The 24,162-nt window shown below is 53.6% G+C and overlaps 1 protein-coding gene across 8 annotated transcripts in view; it reads left to right on the top strand.

The window, feature by feature from the left end:
• The window catches only part of PLEC (plectin), a gene marked incomplete at its 5' end in the record, with an annotated part of 114,721 nt that overhangs the window by 11,640 nt on the left and 78,919 nt on the right, over positions 1 to 24,162 (top strand). Inside the window, one exon of one of the 8 annotated variants that reach the window (XM_083748858.1) lies at positions 17,411 to 17,582. The exons of 6 other annotated variants lie outside the window; for them this stretch is intronic. In XM_083748858.1, the coding sequence (XP_083604984.1) occupies positions 17,492 to 17,582 (91 nt within the window). Of the gene's footprint in view, positions 1 to 17,410; positions 17,583 to 24,162 lie in introns of those variants that run through there. One more of the 8 variants, XM_083748857.1, reaches the window with a different exon arrangement.

The raw sequence follows: 24,162 nt of genomic DNA, 5'->3' as shown, positions 1-24,162 counted from the left end.
GTCTTGCTGGATCGGGGCCCTGAGGGTGAGCGGCTCTCCTGAGCTGACCCTGGCGAGGGCACCAGGAGCTTCGGTGAGCCACCATCCTTGGCCCTGGCCCTCCTTGTGCCGTGTTGTGGCATTGTGTTGTTGTGCACTCCGGGGCCACTTGCCAGGGGTTCTGGGGTGCTTTGGGGTCTCCTGCTGCAGCTGAGTCTGGGCTGGGTGTTGTGTCGGAGGCTTGCGTCACGTCTCTTGAGTAATTGCCCAGCAGAGCTCTCTAGGATGGTCTGTAGGTGGTTGACATCCACGTTGGTGGAGGGAGCCTGGGGTGCCTCAGAGACCCCTTGGGAGTTGCTCACGGGGCACTTGGGGGGCAAAGTTGTTTGCCTCCGTAGGGAAACGGATGCCACGTTTGATGCAGCTCCTGGTGAGGTTTCCGTTGCTCCAGCCAGACACGGTTTGTGGGGTCCGTTTTCGCCACCCTTGAGAGGGTGCTTGTGAGTCTGTGCCCAGAGAGGTGCCCTCTTGACTGCTGCCCTTCCTGGCTGATGGAAACTGGCCTGGTTGCCGCTGGGTGTGATGGAGGGTCAAGGGTTGGAGACCCTCTCTTTCTTTTTGTAAATTTTATTTACGTTTTTCATTAATACCATTTCTAAAATCACATTCGCTTTCAAAAATATATTTCCACCATCAATATCTTTCTTTTAACAAAAACATTCAATGTCTTCCCTTCCCTGGCTGTTATAACTTCCCCACCATTCCTGCATATTCTCATATATCGATTTAGATCACTAGGGTTGGTGAGCCTTTCTGTGTTGAGGGGGGCGGGGTGCCTGTTGCCCCGAAGGAGGTGGCAGGGTGGCCCCTCCTCGGAGGAAACCCACCCTGCGCCCGATGGTCTTAGCAACTCCCACCCTGTTGCAAATACCCCCTTTGGGGGCAGAGCAGTTGAGATGGTCGTGGGGCACAAACACAGATATTTGTGGAGGACACAGGCCTCCTTGACTCATTTTGATTTGGGTTGAGATCAGGGTTGGAACTGAATTGTCCTTGGTTGCCTTGGTGGGTGACCTAGTATCGAGAGAAGGACGGAGCGAGGCCACATAGCATGGCGTTTCTCCTGCTGATTTTGAGATGCTTTTATTGTCGATTGTACATTGCCTTGAAATATATATGTGGAAGTTTAATAAATAAAAACAGATAGGTGGGGGGAGGGATGGTTCTCCCCTCTCAAACTGTGACTGCTAAGTTTGCTCAGGAGGTTTTGGCAAGTAACCCGGAGATTTTCCAAAAGTGCCTCTTAACCTGCTAGCCTTTTCCTCCTCCTTCACAGCTTCTGCTACAACTGAGTTGGGACATTTCTGATGAGCCCTTATTTTTGCATTCGCTGTGTCATCAACAGTTGCAGCTGCAGCGTTTAACTGTCCTCCTCCCCACGGTCTGCTTATTTTGTGGAATTATCATCCTCTGGCCCAGGGGGAGCTGCCTTCTGTGGGGGGGGGGGAGGTGTGCTGGGGGCCAGGAAGCCTGCAGGCCAGTTATGGTCAGAAATGGGGTGGGAGGGTGCGGCCTCCCTGCTCTCCTTGCTACTCCGACCTCCCTGGCAAGGGCAGTGGGGGTGACAGGACCCCTGTGCAAGGGGGAAAGACCTTCCTCCTCACAGTCCCAACTCCCCAGCCCAGGGGGCTGCTGCAGCTGCAGGGAGCAAGGGGGGCAGTGGGGGGGGGGACTTGAAGCCCTGAATCTCCTTTCTCTTTCAAGACGCCTCCATTCTTCTGAAGTTAGGAGAAAACACTCACTGTATAAATAAGCTTTTTGTATACCAAAAATTTTGGTGCTTCAGAAAATGACCACCTAACAACCCCCCTAGTGAATGCAAGTGGGGGGGGGGCGGAACAGGTGGGGGGGGGTGATATTCCTTCCTCTGGTTTCCTCCTGGGCCTGAAATGCAGGAAGCTCTTCTGCCTGCCTGAGGATGAAATCTCATTAGCAGAGCATTATTAGGGACCACGGCTGGGATCTCACAGGCAATAAAACATCCCAGAGGCCATCAGCTGAGCCTCGCCTCCTAGGAAACCTTTACTCAGAGCAAACCTATTGAGATTAGTCATGTTTGTTCATTTCAGTGGGCCTACTCTGAGTAAAGCTTATTTAGTGACAACCCCCTCTCACGTGAGGCCCTTGTTAGTGTCATGGAAGGAGTTCAGCGCCAAGCGACAGAGCCTGGAGATGACAGAGGGGGCCCAGCTCAGTTTGCAGGCCAGGCCATGGCAGCATCCTGCTCCCCACACCCCCCTTGTAAGCCTGGCCCCTTATCTTTCTCTGCTAGGAAGTCCAGTCGAAAAAGCTGGAAGCAGGACAGGCCACATGAACTGATCTTGCTAAAGACACACACACACACACACCAAGCAGGTGTTATACTGCATCAGGTACTTCAAGACTAGACTCCTGTCATCTGCTCTAATGGGGCAGCCCTTGAACACCTCTGGAAACTGCAAAAAGGTCCAAATGCCGCAGCCACACATTTCCTGGAAAACAGCTGATCCTATTTGAAGATCTTGTTTGTTCTTTGTTGATTTCCTCCTTATTTTTGGGCTCAACTGAAGGCGCTGGTTCTTCCCTTTAGCGAATTGGCACCTCATGGGCAGCCTAAGGACCGCTTTTTCCTCTCTGCCCCTTCCCATGCACTTTGGTCCACATCAGAGGTCCTGTCCATTGAGGGGCGGTGGGTGAATGAGGGCAAGGGGGGCAGCAGGGCCTCTTCAGTGGAGGCCCCTCCACAGGGGAAGAAGAAGCCCAGCTGGCCTGCCCTCTGCTCTTATGCTGCCCTCGGGAGAGAAGGGGGGCCCATAGGGGCAGCCAAAGGGATCTGGAATTTTTGCCTTTTGCTGCTGTTGGAGAATAAGTCCTGGAGCCATTGGAGGGGACCCCAAGGGTCATCTAGTCCAACCCCCTGCAATGCAGGGATCACAGGTCTGCTGCTTTTTATTGTTTGCTGGAGCCTTACAAGACAAACAAACAACATTGTGGTGTTTTATCGTTTTGTAACTGGATGGTGAGACCCCTTGGACTGGGCGGACAGTTGTTGCTGCAAACAAATAAAACCTGCATGGCCGAAGGCCAGACGAGTTCTACCCAAGCCGGTGGCCTCCAGAGGTTGGTTTATTATGTGACAGAAAGGGGTGCGTCTCCCTCAGGCGGGAGATTCCACAATCTGGGATTCTGATGCGCCTGGACCAGTGCTTCTCCAAGGGTGCGGCAAGAGAGGAGGGCGAGTGTGGCAGGAAGATTCAAGAACAACCAATATTATATTTGGGAACAATTCATGTTCTTATGTGCATTGTTTTATATTTCCTGGATGTCTCTTAGTCATATTATAAAGCAGTTGTGTTCTGTGTTATAAATCGAGCAGTGCCAGGAGTTGTTTCGTTTTGTTTTCCAATGTATTGCTTATCAGGAAAAAAGAAAAATCAGTGTGGCATGAGTAAATTTTCATTCTGATAGTGTGGCCCATTCTGAGCAGGGGTGCCAGGAGAGTGCCTGGGCGGCCCCCCCACCAAACTCGGCCACAGACCAGCCTGCCAACTTTGTGCGAGTTCAGCTTCACAGTCAAGAGCAGGGAAGTTCCCTTCTGCACCTTAACTGGTTTCTGTCCTCCTCACCTGGCTCCAGGTATCTTTCTGGGCCACAATAAGCTTTTGCACAAAGCTTAGCTACGATTCTGTAAACATGAAAGCTGTCCAACCAGTCTTTGCCACCTACGTGAGGGGAGCCAGCCTCAAAGCCCGGGCTTATCCGGCAGAGCCACGCACACGTTCCAAACCAGCGCAGAGCCTGTGTGCTGGGGCTTCGCTTTTCATGTGCCGCACTTGTTTTTCCTCCCAAAGATCGAGGCAGGGGCAACACAGAGGCTGGTCTGGGCCAGATCTTGGGAATCCCCAAGTGATTCAGGTCACAAGGAGTGACCTGAAGCAAGGGGCGGAAATGTTCAGGAACAAACAGAACCTAAACCCAAGTTAATTAAAACAAAACAAAACCCCGAAACAACAAAAATGCATTCTGGCTTAGGCTTCAGGCAATTTCAGAGATGGAAAAACAAGCATTATAAGTAGAACAAGTTAGGATGTTATGCACAGGGGATCCCCAAAGCCCTTTTTTCTGAGAGAAAGAGACCTCACTTCATGCAGAAAGATTCCTTGTGCCGTTGTCATGAGTGGCTCAGGAGTGCAGAGAAAATGTGGCTGGAGGTAGATTTCTTTTTTTTTAAGGGGCACAGAGTCATCAGCAGGTGGCAGACTTGGGGAGGCACCTGGTCTGGGTTGGCACCTCGCAGGAAATACCTGGGGAGGGCTCTGAATGGATGTGGAATCCATGTTGCTGTGCCTGCAGGGAAGACAGCTGTGGGGGGCGGCAAAACTGCTTCTAGCAGCTGGCTTAATAGGCATGCAGTGCTTTGTGACTTTGTGGGCTCAACCCGGGGTGCGTTTGCAGCTGCATGTGTCCTGGTTTAATTTGCGTCCTTCACATGATGTTACTGCCAAACAACACCAGGCTTAGTGCTTTCCCCTTGGAAATTTGGGTTTACCTGATACGGCAGGAATAGGGAGCCTTTGGCCCTCCAGATGTTGCTGAACTGCAGCTTCCATCAACAAGACCCGGAGGGGGTCCAGTGGCCAAGAAGACAGTTCCTGCATGTACTAAAGAGGGACGTGAGGGGCAGGTGGGGCTCATCCACCTGGGAAGGGAGCCCACTAGGAGAAGGAAAACTCTGGTCCTAAACCCCCACTGCCTTGTGGGATCTCTTTGGGGAGAAGAAAAGGCTCAGGAGTAAACCAAAGGGGAGTCCCTAAGGCAGTTGGGTGGTGCCTGGTAGCCTCCTTTGGGCAATTCCTGCAGCCAAGTTGGTGCCAAAGTCTCGCTCTGCTTTCCTTTGCAATGCCGAGAGGGGGATCTTGTTGTCTGGGCAGCCCAGGACCTCCAGACACACAACCCAACTTGCACCCCAGGGAAGTCACTTCAGTGCTGCTGCTAACACAGCGGTTGGACTTCACCCCTGGAGGCAGACTCCATTGTCTCTTGAGTTAGACGGAGGCCAGCAACTCCCATCATTAAGTAGCCCTGGCTATTGGCCGTACTTGCTCTAGTTGGGTACCACCTGGAGGGCCCACGGTTCTCCATGCTTGCATATGGGGAAGATGCAGCAAGTCAGGGGGAAACTGGGCTCCAGACCTCTCTGCTGGGGGTCGCCAGCGATTTGTTTCAGTGTTTCTGGGTGGGTGGCTCTGCTGCTCCCCCATGACTTTTCCAGCTGTGCTCTTACCTATTTCCAGTGTGCTCCGGAAGGAAGGAATATTCTTTTTTGTTTGATCCCTCAGATCAAAACCAGAAAACTGCAGAAGCAAACCGCATTGAAAATCTATACACCCGATATACTAGGCAGCGTTCTGAAAAGTGTTTGCTGAGAATTTATAAGTGCTTTCATTCTCTCCCGCCCCCAGTTTGCTAGTGAGAGCTCTTCAGGAGCTCAGCCATTTATATATAATCACATTGTGTGTGTGTACATATATTTTTGGATCACTCTTTAGACTTGCACAAATCTTGCACAAGTAAGTTACAGTAGGCTGGCTCCGTGCTTTTGCAGACTTCTTGGGTGGGAAATTTTATTTTAAAAAGCAAGGCTCATGCTCTGCGATCTGTGCACATGCACAACCCATCAGATGGCAGGGACAGATCCAAAAGGGAACAGGAAAGAGGAAGTTGCTCCGCATATATAAATTCAAATATGTGCAGGTGTGGATTGCTCTGCATCTAATTTGAAGGGGGGGTGGAATAGCAGCTGAATGATGCTCCAATGTGGACAAGACCTTGGTGCCTTGCAGAGCATCCTGGCCATCTCCTTTTGACTGGCAACTTCCTGCTAAGCAGCTGGCTGGCACCAAAAAATCTGTTTTGCTTTTCGATTTCATGACTCTACCAGGAGGCTTCCAATTTCACAATTTCACAAGAACAACAAAAGCAATATTAAAAGAAGCTAAAGAGAGAAAGAACCAAACGATTTGCAGATGGAAAACAATGAAACTCAGAAGCAAATGCAAAGCTGAAAAACTAAATGCTGCAAGCCTTGGGAAAACAGAAAGACCTTTCCCCCAAACCGGAAACTCCTTCCAGCTGGCCTCACAGGGGCAGTCCAAGCATTGGTGGTCAGTCGGGTGGGTTGGAGGTCTTGGGTTTTGGCCTCAAGAGCCTTTTGGCCATTTCTGTGATGTGCGTAAGGGGATTCTTTTTGGTTGGAGGGGAGGGCAAAGAGCTCCCCCTTGGCCTTCATTCTTCCTGGCTGTTGGCAAAGCCAGTTGCTGGTTTTACACAGTGAGGCCTTCCCAAAGCAAAGGAAGGATTGAATTCTGGGAAGGGTGCCTATAATAATCTCTCTCTCCACCCCCCCAGGTCGTTTTATTCACAAGAACCTTTTACAGAGTGTTTGTAAAAACCAATCAGATTTCTACTGAGCATTTCAACAAACCCCAGGTGGGGACAAAGTTAAACTACAACAGCTAATTAAGCATGCACTTCTGGGGTAAATAAAGAACAGAACTACAAAGGAGTGCTGTCTGGCAACCCTGGAAGGTTATAAACAAGCAATAAACATGATAAGAAGGATGGCCAGGAGGACAGCGATCAATTATCACCTTCAGCTCTTCACCTCTTTCCTGGCCCTAAGATTAACACCCTAAGATTAACATATCAGAAAAGCTACATCAAAGAAACTGCCCACTGTCTCTGATGACCCAGGATGCCTGCCTGGGTTCTGGGTGCTTGACTTGTCAAGCAAGAGAAATGGACAGTAGAGGAAATATGGCATAAATGTAGAAGCTGATGGGATTTAATCAGAAATTACATTACATTAAACCCATTACATACATTAAACCCAGTCAACACAATGCATTCATCGTGGACACAGTGGCTTGATGTATATCTTATAATTCCTCATGGTAATCCCATCTGATCACTACAACACAGCAACCCCTGAGGCTTGTTGGTGTGAGAATGAGAGACCCTCCAGACCCCAGACCCCCCCACCCTTGCGCTATCCAGGTGCATGGCCCCACAGCTCTTTTCCTGTTGGCAGAGGGAGGGGCACACCCAGCCACCACCTGCCATAGCCAGCAGGGGGGCGTGGGGCAGGTCTTCTTTGCTTGCTCTGTTTGAGGCTGAGGCCTCCATCCAGCCTCTGCTGCTGCTGCTGCTGCTCTGCTTGGCCCTCTGCCTGCGATGGGGGGGGGGTCATCCTGCTCCATTCATCCTCTGGGTCACTCTCCTTTTTAAAAAAACAACTGATAAATTAATTTTTTTGAGGTTTTTATCTCTACAAAATAGAAAGAAAGAAAGGTTTACACATATGTGTATTGTAAGGTTACCAGATGTCCCCGTTTCCCAGGGACAGTCCCCAGATTTACAAATCAGTCCCCATACAAAATCCATTGAAGGTGAAAAGTGTCCCTGGATTCATTGGGGAAAAAATCTGGTGACCTATTGGCCCTGTTCTATTTTTACCAGTTGCTGGTAGGTTACCCAATTTGTATGCATATTCTTCTATTTCACCGATATCGTCTCCACTGGGGATCCCCACCAGGATATCTTAGGCTCCAATAACCTGTGATACCTGTCCCAGGCCTTATATAATGAGGTTCTAATTATATGATTTAATGATATGATTTAAAAAATCCTTCTGCACTGCCACTTTGTTGTAAATTAAGTGGGCAGGCTCTGGGTCACTCTCCTTGGGTCCTGCCTGTGTTCCAGCAGCTCAAGGTCTCCCCTCCCCCACTCCCTTCGGCCGCAGGTAAGGATGGGGGAGAGAAATCCAAGGAAACAGGAACGGACTCCATTCCCCAATCTATCCCTGGCCCAGCCTAATTCCCACTTTTCCAAGCAAGGCAAGGACTAGACTGGACCCCTGAGTCCTTTGAAATGCTCCTGATTTCACAAGGCAGTTTCTCAGCCAAGTAACTGCACATACAGCCATACCTTGGTTCTCAAACGCCTTGGTACTTGGACGTTTTGGCTCCTGTACACCGAAAACCCGGAAGTAAGTGTTCTGGTTTTCAAACGTTTTTCAGAAGCCGAACGTCTGACTCAGCTTCCTATTGAGTGCAGGAAGCTCTTGCAGCCAATTGGAAGCTGTGCCTTGGTTTTTGAATGGTTTTGGGAGCTGAACAGACTCCTGGAATGGATTAAGTCTGAGAACCAAGGTACAACTGTACTGGGATAAAATGTGTGCATAACCTTGTGTGCAGAAAGGTGCTTATTAGGGAAAACCACATTGTATATTTCGAGAGACATTTGCATGAACATGCTGATGGATCTGCATGGAGACTTTAAGAAATAATACTGTAATTTGCAAACTGGCCTGGAGGCCTGGAGAACTGAAAAGCGGAAGGGCAAGAAACTGAGAGAACCTGAAAGGGACAGATTCACCCACCAGTTTCTCTCCTATGCCAGGTGGGACCATGGGGGCCTGGGCCCCTCTTGCCTAGTCTCCTGCTGGGAGAGGCTGGGGGTGTGTGGGGTGTGTGTGATGCAGCAGTGGCTGTGTGGGCAGAGATGCCCCTTGCCTTGGTCCTGCCCTGCAGTGAGAGCAGCCTCCAGCAGGGGGCCCTGCAATACAGGTCCCTTCGCCCCCCCAGCTCCTCCTTGTCCATTGGCAGCAAAGGAGCCCCCCCCCAGAGGAGCCAAGCAGAGACTCAGGAGCCGCCTGGGCAGAGAGCGGGGGCCACGGTGTCCCCCTCTCTTCCTCCCTTAGGCCAGCGCTCCCGGCTGGGTCCTTCCCCTGATCTCAGGCTGGGCAGTGTCCAGCCCAGCTTCTCTGCACCTCCCTCAGCCCCACAGGAGGGAGGGCAAGGCCTGGCATTGGACCCACAGACAGCCCATTTATTTACAGTCAGACCTAAATTGCGCTTTGCACATGCACAGAAGCGCTGAATTGCAACCTGCGTGTGCACAGACACGGCGCTGCGGGTTGCGTATTTTTATCCTTGCAACAACCCTGCAAGGTAGGTTCGGCTGAGAAGCAGCTCCTGGCCTGAGTCACCCGGTGAGCTCCATGGCTGAGTAGGGATTTGAACCCAGAACCATAGAATGGCAGTTGGGAGGGACCCCGAGGGTCATCTAGTCCAACCTGCTGCAATGCAGGGGTCTCAGCTAAAGGATCCATGACAGATGGCCACCCAACCACTGATAATAATAATAATAATGATAATAATAATAATAATAATAATAATAATAATAATAATAATAATAATAATAATAATATACTTATACCCCACCCATCCTCCAAGGAAGGAGAGTCCACCACCTCCTGGCCTGGCTCACTTGCTCAGTCCGGCCAGATAGTGTACAATATTGAGAACATGGCGCAGCATAATAATAAAGAATAATACATAGCGTAATAATAGAATAATCATGATAATAGTCCCCCCACATTTAAAACACCATAGACCAGGCATGTCCAAAGTCTATTTGGAGGGCCTAATCCGGCCCACTGGCCCCTGTGGCAGTTTATTTCCTGGGGTAAAATCCTAAAAACCCTCAACAACTTGAATCCTAAGAGAAGCTCAACAACATTGGATGGCCCTTTGGTCGGCCCCCACAGCCCTTCACTTCATCAAATCTGGCCCTCTTTGAAAAAAGTTTGGACACCACGGCACATAGACTGTTTAATGGCCGAAGGGTAAAGAGGACTGTTTTTGCCTGGCGCCTGAGACATGGGATGATGGCGCCAGGCGAGCCTCCTTGGGGAGAGCCAACCACAGATGGGGCGCCACCACAGAAAAGGCCTCTGGAGCTCTCAGGCAGGGGGCACCTAGAGAAGGGCCTCCAAGGATACGTGCAGGGTCAGTGTCTATGGGGAGAGGTGGTCCATCAGGTACTGAGGTGCGGAGGACTGAACCCAGGTGTTCTGCTGATGAGTTACAGCCCTGTGGTGTGCTCTGACTTGCACTGGCAGGTTGAGGGCTGGAGCCTGGCCTGGCCTTGTGGGGGGTGGGGGGCACCCTTGGCCTCTCCCTTCCAGCTCCCTGGTTCTTCTCTCTGGTGGGCAGAATGTCACTGGCTTCCCCCGAAGTCTTTTCCTTCTGCTCCTAGGGAGACCAGGGGCTGCAGTTCTTCCCACTGAGGCTGAGCTCTGAATCCCATAGAGGCGCCCCTTTCCCCTTCAGCTTCTCTCTGGGTGCCCCTGCCCTCCAGGCTCCAGCCACAGGCTTGAGGGCACTTGGTTTCCTCTGCCTGTCTTTGTGCCCCTCCTGGCGCTTTGCCCAGGTGCCACTTCTGAATGCTGAAGGACTTGGGCCTGGGTGGCATGCCAGGGATGCCTGAGGGAGCAGAGAGCCCTGCGAAGGAAGGGGCCTGGATCACCCAGTCCTGCCCTCTCTGGGCCCTCCCTCTGTGTCCTTGGCTTCACCTGTCTCAGGTTCCCGGCTTTGGCTGTCTTGATGCCAGCGCATGGAGGCTGCGGAGCCTCTCCTGGCCTGCAGGTGAGATGGTCTTCCCTGGAGGAATTCTCTGGCATGCGCACTCATCACATGGGAGCCTTTCCTGGCTGTGGGCATTTCCTCGTGGGGAAAGAGGTCTGGCTACCTGCCAGGGGGAGTGGAAGGGGTCCGACTCTTTATTTATATAAAAAACATTTCCATACCACTGTATCATTTCTATCACAGTGGTTTACAATAATACAAAGCCACACAGTAAAATAAGAAAAAACTTAGAAACAAGTTCAAAGCAAAATAATTAAACACAAACATCAGGAGACGATTGTGGAAGGGATGTATTAACTGCCTGCTTGGGCCTGATGGAAGAGTAAAGTTTTCAGCAAGCTTTTAAAAGTTGGCACAGATGGCACCCGCTGAATCTCCATTGGCAGGGAGTTCCACAGGACCGGGTCAATGAGGCAGATGTTGTAAAATGAGCTTCCTTCAGTGATTGAGCTGGATCAGAAGGGTTCAGGCGATTCCTGAGGTGCCCTGGACCCAAGTTCTTCAGGGCATTGTAAATTATTAGGACTTTGAACCTGGCTCTGTGAGACGCTCCCATTGGCGATCTTTTTGGGGATGGGGCCAGAGATCATCTGCTTTGCCTACAGAAGGTCCTGGGTTCGCTTTCCGGCATCCATTGAACTGCTGCCGGAAAGGAGGGCAGCATTACTCAGTGGTCTCAGACAGAGTGGGGTGAGGCAGTGGCCAAGCAAGGCTCCCTTTGCTTTCCAGCACCCGTTGTCCTTGGAGAGGGTCTTCTCCCCGCCTGCCGTGCCCCCTGCACAATGCCTGGCAGGGCTCCTCAGTCTCCAGCTATTTCGGTGGCGCTTTGGATCAGGTGGCAAAGGCAGGTGTGTCTCTGAAGGGCACAGTGGGTGATGGGGAGAAGAACCCCCCCCCCCCGGTGCTGGTTCAGGGCCCAGCAGTACTAAACAACCATCATATTTTATGTACAGTCAGACCTCGGATCCCGAACACCTCTGTTTCGGAATGTTTTGGCTCCCAAATGCTGAAAACCTGGAAGTAAATCTTCCGTTTTTCAGAAGCCGGACGTCCGACTTGGCTTCTGCTGAGTTCAGGAAGCTCCTGCAGCAAATCGGAACCCGCACCTCGGTTGTTGAACATTTTGGAAGCTGAACGGGTTTCCATAACGTATGATGTTCGACAGCCGAGGTTTGACTGTACAAGGAACTCCCCATTTGTGTGTGTTGAAGTCACTGCTTTGAAAGCAACTTTGTTCCTGTCTGTCTTTCACTAGCGATGGTGGACACCCCTTGAGGGCGCAAAAATGTGTGTATTTTCCTCACTTTGGCTTGGAATCAATTTGATTCCCTCCCCCCCTTTCTTTCTTTTTCCTTTCTCCTTCTGTGATGGAACTCCTATTTGGGGACTTCCCTGGCTTTTTTCTGGCCCACGTAGGACCAGTCTGGAAAGTTAGCCTTGGTGAAGACTTGACGTTTTCATCCCAAAAAAAGTTTTTGATTTGAGTTTCTACTGAAATGAGGCTGCATTTTAATGTTTCAATGTTGTATTTTAATCTTGTTTTTTAAGCTGTATTCAATCAATTGTTTTTATATTTGGTGTTAGCCACCCTGAGCCCGGTCTTGGCTGGGAGGGTGGGGTATAAATAAATATTATTATTATTATTATTATTATTATTATTATTATTATTATTATTATTATTATTAATTTTATCCAAGGGATATTCTGACTTTAACTTGCAGTTCTGGCAGGCCCTGGGGAGCTTGGGAGCTTGTGTTCTCTTCTCCAAGGGACATGCTATGACCCCCCAGTTTTGAGAAACATCCGAGTCCCAGGGGAGCCTCTGAAACCGCCCTGGGGGAGCTCAAGGGAGGAAACTGGGGGTGATTCTCTCTCTGCTCCTGGCGAATGAGAGCTTCTCAGCTGTGGAACGGACTCCCTGGGGAGGCAGTGGGCTCTCCTTCCTTGGGGGTTTCAGGGCAGAGGTTGGGTGGCCTCCGTCAGGGATTCTTCAGCTGGGCTAGACGACCTTTGAGGATGCCTTCCAACTCTGCCATTCTGTGGTCCTCCTGCTTTGCTTCCTTTTTTAAATATAATTTTTTATTAGTTTTTTAACATACCATTTTCAACAATAATTAAGCATACTCTTACATCTTATTCAATTTTTTTTTACTTCCATCAGTCCTGTGTGAAAATTTCCCAATATAGTCTCTTAGTATGCATTTCTTATTTTCCCTATTACATTTCAAACACATAACCAATATCTTTATCTTTTTCTACTTTACAGATAGGTAGCCGTGTTGGTCTGCCATAGTCAAAACAAAAAAAACTCCTTCCAGTAAGGTGCTACTGGAAGGAATTTTTTTTGTTTTTCTACTTTGTAACACTTCATATATTTCTCCTTCTCGTAGTCCTACTAGCGTAATTTGTTTATTACAGTTGCTCTTCAAATAATTTATATGCTTCTTCCAATCTTCTGTGAATCTCTGGTCCCGCAGGTTCCAAATCCTTCCTGTCATTTTGTCCAATTCTGCAGAGTCCATTAATTTCGTCTGCCATTCTTCTTTCTTCGGAATTTATTCTTCTTCAAGCCTCCTGCTTTGCTTCCCTCCAGCCTGAGGGGGGATTCCGGAGGACTCAGAAGCCTCCCTTATCTTTCTTTTGGGTAGCTGCAATCTCAGGGCTGTGGCGGCTTAACCCTTCGCCCTGCACACAGGTGTGGCCTCCCTCTTGGCCGGGCTTGTTCAGTGGGTTTCTCTGTCTGAAAAGCTTCTTTATTTGGTGTGCAGAGGTTCGGCAAATAGCACCCACCTGGAGAGATGACATCACCCTCCCTAGACAGACACTCCCTCCCCCCAGGTCACTCACCTGCCTTAAGCAATCTTGGGCAGAGGCTGGGGGCCAGCCTGGAAGGGCATCATCCTGCTCCTGCACTCTGGGTAGAGGCTGATTCCCAGTAAGAGAGCCAGTTTCCTCCCTCCAGCCATCCCTGGGGGTGGTGGTGAAGGAGGAGCCCTGAAAGGCCCAGCCCTATTTTCAGGGAAATGAAGGGACTTTTTCTCGCCCAGGTGCAACCCCTCAGCCCCACACCTGGCTGTATTGTGAAATGCTGCCATGTCTGCCAGGAGACCTGTCGCCAGGAAGAGGAGTGCCCCAAAGAGGGTGGGGCAAAAGGCACCAGGTGTTTAAGGGTCAAGCCCCTGTCAGGGACACTTGAACTCTGGTTCTTGCATTGCCGGGGGGTTGGACTAGATGACCCCTGGTGTTCCTTCCAACTCAATAATTCTGTGATTCCAAGAGGAGCCAGAAGGGCTGTGGGATTCCCCTCCTGGGAGAGGAATGTGCTTGACCCCTAGATCACTGGCAGCAAAGCCTCTTGTCTGGCAAGTTTGCGCCTCCTCCCCTCCTCCTGCCAAAGGTTCAGAGGCGATCCCTGCTCTGGAATGCAGGTGGGGGTCATTATTCATACCTAGGAGCCCTTTGATCGCTGGCCTGTGGAGTCCAGAGTTTCCTGCCAGGCCCAGCCAGCGTGGAAGTGGACCCAAGTCCCTGCTCTCCTCCTCCTCCTCTTCCCAGCAGGGATCCAGGCTAGCCTGGCAAAGCAGAGTTTGTGACCTTGTGGCTGAAATGTTTGCCCCTGGCTCTAGGAATCCGGTGGGGGGGATGTCAGGAGGCCCCTCAGCTCCCAGAAGGCAGCTGCTCTTCCCATGGAAGGAGGTATCCTGGCAACCAAAGAGAGCTCCCTTTTCTTCTCATCCCAAGCTGGGGGCATGAAAACTAGAGGGCAGCGATCCAGGCACAATTAAGCACTTTTGAGCCTCTTTCCTCTGGGGGAGGTGTGCATGTGTGTGTGTGTAATTCTGCCACATGCAGCTTCTCCCTACCGAGGTCCAGGGAAATGTCGTGGTCCAATTCTGCCCTTGGGGTGCGCTTCTTGCAAACCTAAGTGTCGACACACGAGCGGTTCGACAGTGGAGCAGTCTCTCCTGGGAGACTGTGGACTCTCCTTTGCCTTAGGCGTGACGAGGTTTTTCTGTGAGCGAAGTTGCCGTTTTCGTGATGGTTGGATGTGTGGGATGCAGCTCAGCTCCCACGGGGTTAACCCAAGCTCAAAAGGGACACTGGGAAGAGCTGGGAAGTGATGATGCTTGGGAAAGGAATCTGGCAGGCAGCCTGGCTTACTAGCATGAGTCATCTGGGCAGAGGCCTCTGGGGTGCTGCATGTGTGTGTGTGTCCCTTTGCTGGTTAGGAGGGACCACTGATGGTGACCCCCAACACTGAGCCTAGCTTAACTTCATGATGGGTAAGAAAGAGGGTGGGCCCTGCATTAAGGCACTGGCACCCCAAGTGCATAGAAAGGATCATGTGAACATTGCAAGCGCCTGCAGGATCAGGCCAATGGCCAACTAGCCCAGCCTCCTGTTCTCACAGTGGCCGTCCAGAGGCCTGTGGGAAACCTTCCTGTGGTTTCCAGTATCTGGTATCCAGAAACATTGTTGCCCCCAGTTGTGGGGGTGGAACAGAGCCCTCCATGGCCCCCTGCCTTGAATTTGTATAAATCCCTCTAGGCTGGTGGCCTCCTGTGGTGACCCTGCATGCAGAAGTCCTTCCTCTTAGCTCTTCTGAATCTTCTGTCTTGGGAATGGGGGTGGGGAGGGGCTGGATTGGATGGCCTTTGGGTTCCCTCCAGCCCAGAGGTGCTTCTCTCAGTTCTCGCTGGCGCTGCTTCCAAAGGGCCGGCCAGGTTGCCTTTGCTTCTTCGCAGCCGGAGCAGCCGAGCCGAGCAGTTGGCGGCTGGCAAGGAGCTTTTATGGGGAGTTCCCTGAGCAACCCATTTGCTGGTTGCCCTCAGGCCACCAGCAGCTGGCTCAGACCAGTGGCAGAGGCTCCCTCTTGGCCCCTCCAGATGCCCTCTGTGGCGCTGCATTGGGTAACCCAGGCGGGGCACCCCAGGGGAGTTCCCCGGCTGATTTCTGGCACGCCTGCTCCCGTCAAAGGCCAGTGATCAGCCTGGCATGGCCCCAGCCTGCCCAGAGTCCACCTGACGCCACTCCCTTCTGCCCCAGGGCTGAGTCACAGGAGCTCCTGGCACACCGCCAGGGGGCCAACGCCAGAAGTCTGAGCATGACTTCTGGGGCTGGAGCAGGGGGCTCAGGCTGGCTCTCAACCCCTGCAGGAGTGAGCCTGACCTTTGACCTTTCCTCTCCCCCCATCATACAGGAGACCTTGGCAAACTGGGTGCAGAGGAGGACCCCCAAAACCAAGCCCAGTGGGATGAGTGGGTGGGCAGCCCTGCCTATGCCAGCTGGTCCTCCAAGTCCTGCCTGAATTAATGCCCTGGGTGACCCCCTCCCCAGCTGAATTGTGCCCCCTGCTTTGCCCCAACCCCCCTGGCTCCCTGGCCGCCCTTTCTGGTGCCACTGTGCTCTGTCCTGCAGGCTTAGGAACACGATGCGATTGTCATTCCCTAAGAGGGCACCGTTGACTTCATAGCGCATACTTGGGCCAGGCTGGGGGGCACTCTGAGTTCTGCAGCACAAATAATCCCGCTGGGGTTCTCACTCTCCCCCCCCCCCCCGTCTGTGGACTCTTCCCAGGACTTTTGGTGCAGCCATGGGGCTATTTTGTTGCCGCTGACGTCAGTGGTGGGGCACATGTGCCAGCTGCGGGAAGACGAGGGATAATTGGCCATTGCGGAGTTTGGGGGGGGGGGTTGGAGAGAAAGAACTCTGCTGGAAAAATCCCTGGAACCTGTTGGAGTCAGAGCGGGCGCTTTATAAATACCTGTTGGCCTCATAGCTTGCAGGGGGTGGGGCAGGCGGGTTGGCGCAATAAAACGACACATGGCCCCGTCTCTCTCCCTCTGTCTGTCCTGCTAGGCTTTGTGGGAGGGGGAGCCCGCCTGCCCACCCACCCGCTCGAGTTACACTCCTGCTACCAAGAGAAGATGGCTGGGCCAGAGGCTCAGGCAGAACTGGGGGTGGGTGGGGGGACATGGAGGAGAAATCCACAGGAGGAGGACTCTTGCCCTGGAAATCCCTCTGCAGCCGGCCAGTCTTCAGATTGGGGTCCCCTTCTTGGGGTTCCAGGGTCCCCCAGCACAGACCCTCCCCATACCAGTCACAAGGCATGGCCACCCAACACCTCTGGTGTCATTGATGGAGAGGATGGCTTAGAAAGAGGCTTAGACAGATTCGTGGAGGAGACGGAGGGCTGTGGATGTAGCCAGGAGGGCTCTGTTCTGCGTCCCCAGAGAGGAGGCGGAGCGGGCCCTTGCTCTCTGGTCCTGATTTACCACCACTGTGAGAATAAGATGCTGGACCAGATGGGCCCTTTTGGCCTGACCTGCGCCCTATGGAGCCCTCCCCCCCTAGAGGTGGCATGGCTGAGACTTTAAAAGGCAAGGGGGCAAATTCCTGGAGGACCAGGCTATTGCAGGCCACTAGCCACAATGGCTACCGCCTCTCTTCCCCGCCTGAGGGCCAGCTGTGGGGAGCTGCAGGTGGGGAGAGCAGCTGCAGTTGCGCTCAGGCCCAGAAGAGACCCCCGTGGGCCCCGGGAGGACAGGAGACCGGGCTAGCTGGGATCTCCCCGTGGCCTCGTCCCTCGAGGTCTGGGCTCTTCCGAGGAGTCTGGAAGTGGCCCTGCGTCGCCTCTTTCCCAAGGGGACGGCGGGGTCCCTGGCACCAGCCGCCACCTCGCGGGCCGGCCCAACGGCCCTCGCTTGCCAGGCCCGGCCCCGAGGTGGCAGGTGCTCCGCAGTCCGTCGGCCGGCCGGCCCGCCCCGTCGCTCCTCCGCCCCGGCCGGGGTTGGGCGGCGTGGGCGGCGGTGCCTTTAAAGGGTCGGGCCCGGCCGGCAGCTGGAATGTCCTTGCAGGGCTTGGCTCCCCGGCCGAGCCGCCTCCCTCCCCGTCGCGCTTCCCCGCCCCCGAGAGGCAGGCAGGCAGGCAGGCAGGCAGGCAGGCCGGGCGCCCCCTCGCCGGCCAGTCCGCCCCGCGCCATGGCCACCTTCAACCTCAGCCTGCTGCCCCCCAACCCCGAGGAGAAGGACTTCATCCAAGCCTACGAGGACGTGCGCGAGAAGTACAAAGGTAGGCGGGCGGGCGGGCGGGCGGGCGGCGCGCCCCACGTGGCGCGGGCGGGCGGGCGGCCCAGGGAGCTCCCGGTGCCCGATGGGCGCCACGCACCGCCGCCGCCGCCGCCTTCCCTTAATAGGGCATAAGTTTGCGTCGGGCCGGACCTGTTGCGGAGCCCCGGGCGCCGGGGAGCGAGGCCGCGCCGTCTGGCCCACCAAGGGGAGCCGGGCAGGCAGGCAGGCAGGCGGGCGGGCGAGACCCCGGGGCGCTGCTGGAGAGGAAGGGTCCTGGCCGAGCCGCCGCCGCCCCGCTGCCCTTTCCCTTCATGCGCTCCGTTAGCGCGCTGAAGTGGGCAGGGCCGGCTTGGGGGCCGCGGGGCCAATTAGTAAAATCAATTAACACGTCGATATTCCGCCTTCCTGTCCTTTTAAATCGGAGGAAACGCGAGAAGCGCGTTGCTCTTTAGAACAGCAGGGCAGGCTCGCTTCTGTTTGGGGAAGGTTTTGGTTTTGGTGAAGCGAGAAGGGAATCAAAACGGACCATATTGGAAGCAGAAGCTGCAACTGTCCGGGTCGCTCCAAGGAGAAGCTGAGCTGGGGGTTTGGTTGCTCCCTCCCTCTGCAGCTGCTGTCGATTAAGGGGCGAGGCTTTGGGGTCTGGGGCTGCTCTGTGGGGGGGGGGGCAGAAGTTGGCAGGGTGTGGAGCAGAGGCCTGAGGAAGGGGCCCCACATACCACAAGGTGCTGTGCACTGACAGGAGTAGGGAAAAGCAGACCAGGGTTGCCCCTTGGGGAGCAGGTGCTGGGCTGTGTGTGCCAGGGATGGGGGGGGGCTCACTATAGGTGCCCCCTTGCCCCCTTCTCTCCTTGGAAGTTTCATGCACAAAATCTAAAATGCTGGAAAGCTGGTGCCAGTCAGTGGGCACAATCCTGAGCCAGATGGAGCAATGGGCGGACTTTGCTTGGGGTCGCTTCCTTTGCCTCCCCCTCCTGGGTTCTGCCAGTGACTGAGGGGAGCTGGGGAGGAGAGCCCCCCCTCACTTGCTTTGCCTTCCTGGGCCAAGGACAACGCCTTGAGGGCTTCAAACTAGCCAGGGCACATTTTTTGGCCCCCTGAGAGCTGAGAAAGCTGGAACCCTTTTGATCTGGAGATGCTCTCTGCTCAGTTCCTAATGCACACCTCTTCACTTTAGCTCCACTTTGGGGAGGTGGGATGCCGTTGCCCTTTGACCCGAACCCCTCCCCTTTCAGCTCAGGCTGGTTGTGGCCACTTAGACAAAGGCACTCTGATTTATTTATTACCCCTGAGAGCAGCTTCTCTCTGTCAGTCTTTGGCATTGCCCCCCTCCACCAATTTCCAGACATTTTCTGATTGCAGAACATGTGAAGGCTGGGCTGGGGGTGGGCAGTGGGTCCCCTGGGCAGGATGCTGGGCAGCAGTTTCTGGGGGGGGGGAGGAGTGTGTCTCCTCTCAAAGGGAGATAATTGCCTGCTTATGGTGGGAGAGGGACCTGGGAGCTATTTAGAAGCTTCCTGGGGCCCCTCCTACCTTTACTCTGGCCCACCTTCCTCTGCATCCCCCCCCCATAGGCTGCCCTTGTTGCCAAAGTCCTCCTTGATTTCTCTCAGGGATGATGGGCAGGGAGTGGGGGTACCGTGCCCCCCCCCCGAGTCCCATGGAGCTGCCTCCACGCTTCTCAGCTGCCCTTCAAAGGACAGGCAGGCTGCCCTCCCCCTTTCCTGACTGACAGCAGGTGGGCGGGGCTGTGCCAAGTTCAGCTCTCAGGGCTGGGAATTGGGGGCTCATTTGGGAACCCCAGAAATCTGCAGTTTATTTGTTCCATTGCAGTTTCCCTCTTTCCTTCCCCCCCTTTTTTTTAATCCTCGCAGCAGTCAGGATGGCAGAGTAGGAACATTCAGGAAGAACTTTCTGACTGTGAGAGCTGTTTGAAAGTGGAACCTTCCCCCTCAGAAAGGGGTGGACTCCCAGTCTTTGAGGTTTCCAAGCAGAGGTTAGACAGCCACCTGTCAGGGAATGGATGACCCGGGGGGGGGGGGGGCCTTCCAACACTGCAGTCCTAAAGTTCTATGACCTCCTGGGTGATGCTGAGTGGGGAGCGGCCCCTGGGTCCCCTTGGCCTGGCACTGCTGCCCAGTCTCCCCCCACCTGGTGCCTATCAGAGGCTTTGGACTACGATTCCCCTCCGTCTCAACCTGTTCAGCTGGTGGCATTTGTGGTCCAAAGACTCAGGGAGGTGCCACGTGGGCAAAGGCTTCTCTCGCCCACTCTGGCTTTGGCACCTGCCACTTGCCAGCCAGGGATGGGTGCCTTTGTGAGAGATGGCTGGGCCTCTGCTGCCTGGTCCTGGTCCCGGCAGCTGAACCAGGGGCTGCTTGGAGAGGGAGGGGCCCCTGCATGGCTCTGGCTTCCCCCCAAACCACCTTGGCAGCCCAGGCTCTCTTAGCCCCCTGGAGAGCTGAGTGTGGCTTGCATCAGCCACTGGCTGCTGCCCCACTGCGATTGCTGGGGGGGGGGGCACATTTCCAGGTGGGACTAGGTGGAGAAGCCCTGCTGCCTCCCGATCTTGTGCAAGGCAGAAGAAGCGTGTGTGGCATTGCGTTGTGGCTCTGCGGCTACGAGACAACGGATGTCTGACATGTTCCTCCCACCAGGTGGAATCCTACACTTGCAGAATTGAAAGTGATCCTGAGGACATCTAGTCCAACCCCCTGAAATGCAGGAAGCGTGACTTGAAAGGGGCAGGCAAAGTTCAGCCCCCACCAGGCTCTTCTCCACCTGGGAGTTGTCTCTTCCTTGCCATGCCCCCCCCCATCTGGCAGCGACTTGTGGGTGATGCCAGCCTAGGTCTGCCCCTGTTATGTGTGGTTGTTCCAAGATTCAAGTAGGGCAGCTGTTTTGGCCAACGTGGGCCATTGCACTGAGTGGTTCAAAGGGGCGCTGCTGGTAGCTGCAGAGCTCACTTTTGAGGGGGGGGGGGATTGCTGAGTGTCTGCTGCCTCTTGAGAAATGCTTCCACAACCCCTCCCCGCAATTGCCACACCCCTCCCTTTGCAGGAGTAACCAGAGCTGTGTCACCTGTTTCTTTGCATGCAAGGCAGTTCCTGCAAGTGAGAGTTTGGGAGGGTCTGGGGAGGCCCTCAGTAATATTTCCAGAGCCCAGCATTGGGGGGGGGGGCTGGGCTGCCAAAGGCCAGAGTGTCAAAACTTGGATTGTTTCATGCAGATGGTTGTGGAAGATTTGTCAGCCTAGATCTGGGCATTTTAAAAACAACATGTCTGCTACTATTTACTTCTTCTGGTGGGGTGTCCTGGATTTAATTAGTTTTTGCACAGTGCAGAAGCAGGCGCTGAACTTGCCAAGGGTGGAATTCACCCCAAGGCACACTCTCCCTTTGTCTCCCGAGACAGACGGATGCCAGCTACTTATGTGGTCTGGTCTGGTTTGACTTTGCTTTTTGCCCCCCCCCCCCGTAACTTTGTATCATTTTCTTTACATGTTCATTCCTACAATACATTAATCAACACATAAACCTTTTTGCTCTGCCGAGCTTGCAACTTCCCTCCTTCCCTTCAGTTGGTATCCCTTATCAAATCCAGTTGCGTATTTTAACTTTTTACATCTTATCTATCTTATCTACATTGTAGGAATTACTTCAATCCTGCTAGTGTCTTTTAAGTTTTTACGTTATCCTTTAAGTATACAATAAATTTACTCCAATTTTCCTGGAATCTCTGATCGTCCTGATCCCGAATCCTGCCGGTCAGTTTGGCTAGCTCCGCATAGTCGGTCATTTTCGTCTGCCACCCCGCAATGGTGGGAACGTCTTGTGATTTCCAGTTTTGGGCCAACAAAGTCCTTTGCTTTTTGAATACTGCCCTGGTACTCTATGGGATAAAAGGTGGTCTGAACATCTAATAAATAAGCCAGGTATGCTTTCCTGTGGGTGGGGGACATGGGGGGTTGACTTAGCATCCTCTGCTTGCTCTGCCTTCCCAGAACGTGCTGCAGCAGAAGCCCTGACAGAGGCCAGACAGTTGCCTGTGGGAATCCACAGGCAGAATTGAACCCCAAGAGCCCTCTCCCCTCCTGTCGGGTTTTCAGCAGTGAAGGCAAACACAGCCATCCTGGCTAATAATAGCCCCTGATAGCCCCCCCAATCATCCATGAATTTATCCATCCTCTTTGAAAGCCATCACTGGCTCCTGTGGGAGGGAGTTCCACAGGTTAACTGTGCTGTGTGAAGAAGGACTTAATTGGTGTTATGTGGGAGAAGGAGACAAACTCCTCTCTTTCTATTTTCCTCCAGGTCATGCATTCTCTTATAAACTTCTCTGCCTCTGACTTGCCTTTTTTCTAAGCTAAAAAGTCCTCAATTCTTCAGCTTTTCTTCAGAGGAGAGTTGCTCCATTGCTCCCCCCACCTGATCGTTTCAGTGACCCTTTTCTGAACCTTTCCCCACACAGAATATTCCGAATGTGGTCCCGCCATAGATTTGTGTGAGGGCCTTCTTCCAGTCCTGGCTGTCTGCTGCACCGAGCTGGGGCTCCTGCGAGTCACGCCCAGCCCTGCCTTGCTCCTTCTAGCCTGGGGGGGGGGCCGGAAAGCACCTGCTGGAGCAGGAGCAGCAGCCACCTGTGCCTGCCAGTGGGGCCAGTGTAGCTCCTGCCTGTCATTGGTCCTGTTTGGAGCTGGTGTGGAAGGGGCAGTGCATGGGGTGAGGCGCAATGCAGGAACATGGAGATACTAGCAAGAGAGCCAGGCCCCCAAGCGCAAGACTGGGAGATGGCAGAGGGTTGGCTGGCTGGCTGGCTGGCTGGCCAGACTCATCCTCCTTGCTGGTGCACCAGGATTTATGGCCCTGCAAGGCTGCAGTGCGGCTGGAATTGCTGCTGTGGCTGATTCTGGCAAGTGGCCTGGCAGGCGTTCCTGTAGAGCTGCGTGGTACAAAGGACAGGGTGCTCTGCCTAGGGGGACCCCCTTTATGTTCCTGCTGGTCCAGACTCACACGGGGGGGGGGGGCAGGATAGAGCATGGGCTGTGGAGTTCCTCCAAATGGTAAACAGCCCCCCCACCTGGGATTGCTGCAGGCAGAGAGATGGAGCCAGGCAGCTCTGCCCCAGCCAAGTGGCCATGCGGGGGGGGGGGGCAGACCTCTGGGTGCCCCCCTGCACCTTCCTCTGCCTGCTTGGGGCAGGGAGGAGGGTGCCTAGCCCAGGAGCAAGAGGGGGTGAGGGCTCAGTGGGAGCTCTGCTGCACTGCACAGAATCAAGATCCCTTTATGCAGATCTGTGGCACAGCTTGGAGCGCCATGGGCAGTTCTGCCTGCCAGTGCCTCAAAGGGGAGCCCACAGAGCTAGAAAAGGCTCAGACCAGGGCAGCCAAGTTGACCAAAGGGCTGGAGCAACTCGCCCAGGAGGAAAGCTGACGACATTGGGGCCTTTTTTTGTTTAGAAAAACGGTGTATAAAGAATAGGGGTACGTTAAAATTACGCAAGCTGTGGAGAAAGCAGATAGGGAGAAGCTGCTCTCCCTCTCTTGAATAATAGTGGAACCCAACGGGGCCATGTAGTGAAGCAGAAAGTAAGCTCTGCATGCAGTGCATAGTTAGACTGTGGAACTCCTGCCCACAAGATGTAGTGATGGACACAAACTCAGGGTGGTTTTAAAAGAGGATTGGAGAAATTCATGGAGGCTCTCAGTGACTCCTGACCAGGGCTTTGTTTTAGCCAGAACCCACCGGAACTGGCTCAGGTGGGCACCATTGCCATCGTAAGAGAACAAGGGAGGTGTTCAAGATGAGTTCTGGCACCTCTTTTTCTAGAAAAATGGCCCTGCTCTTGACTCTGGTGGTTCTGCTGGGACTCCCCACCTGGAGGAGGTGATGCTCCTGAGGGACAGTTGTTGTCCAGCACAGGGCAGGAGAGGCCTGCTGTTGCCCTCAGGTCCTGCTCCCTTGTGGGCTTCCAGAAGAGGCGTCTGCTTGGCCCCCGTAGAAAGAGGGTCCTGATCCAGGGTTACTCCCTTCAGCCTGATCTAAGCAGGAGGGTTCTTAGGCTCAAAGTAACCCATCAAATCCTGTGTCGTTTTCTAAATCCTGCAAATGCAGACGCCTTTTCTCTCACCGTGTTCATTAGGCATCCCTTTCACCTTCAATAAAATGCCCAAATGAGCTCTGAGGGGGAGGCATAATTTATTCTGCACTTCTTTCTTACTGCTTGCAAAATTCTGCTTCTGCTAATCCTGGTTAGGGAGAAGGAGACAGGCTGGAGCCTCATCCCAGGCTTGGCTTGGCTTGCAGAAGTCGCCAGTTTCAGTCCCCAGTTTGAAAGAAAAGAAACTCCCCCCCCCCCTTGGCCTGAGAAGCGAGGAGAGCGAGTCAGCACAGGCCTTGCAAGGAGGCAGGCAGCGTCTCATGTCCATCTCGCCAGACCCCAGGGGACCTTAGCCAGCTCCCTCCTCCTCCTCCAGTTTCTGGGATTTCAAGAGTTACAACTTCCCACACATTTTAAAGCTGTCTGCTCTGTCATCTTAAGGACTAGAAACTGACTAGAGAAAGAATAAAGGGAAAGCAGGG

The sequence above is a fragment of the Podarcis gaigeae genome (assembly GCF_964106915.1).
Source record: "Podarcis gaigeae genome assembly, chromosome: 7".
In the NCBI taxonomy this organism is placed as follows: Eukaryota; Metazoa; Chordata; class Lepidosauria; order Squamata; family Lacertidae; genus Podarcis; species Podarcis gaigeae.
Note: the sequence above shows the minus strand (reverse complement) of the source record. Positions and strands in the feature narration are given on the sequence as shown.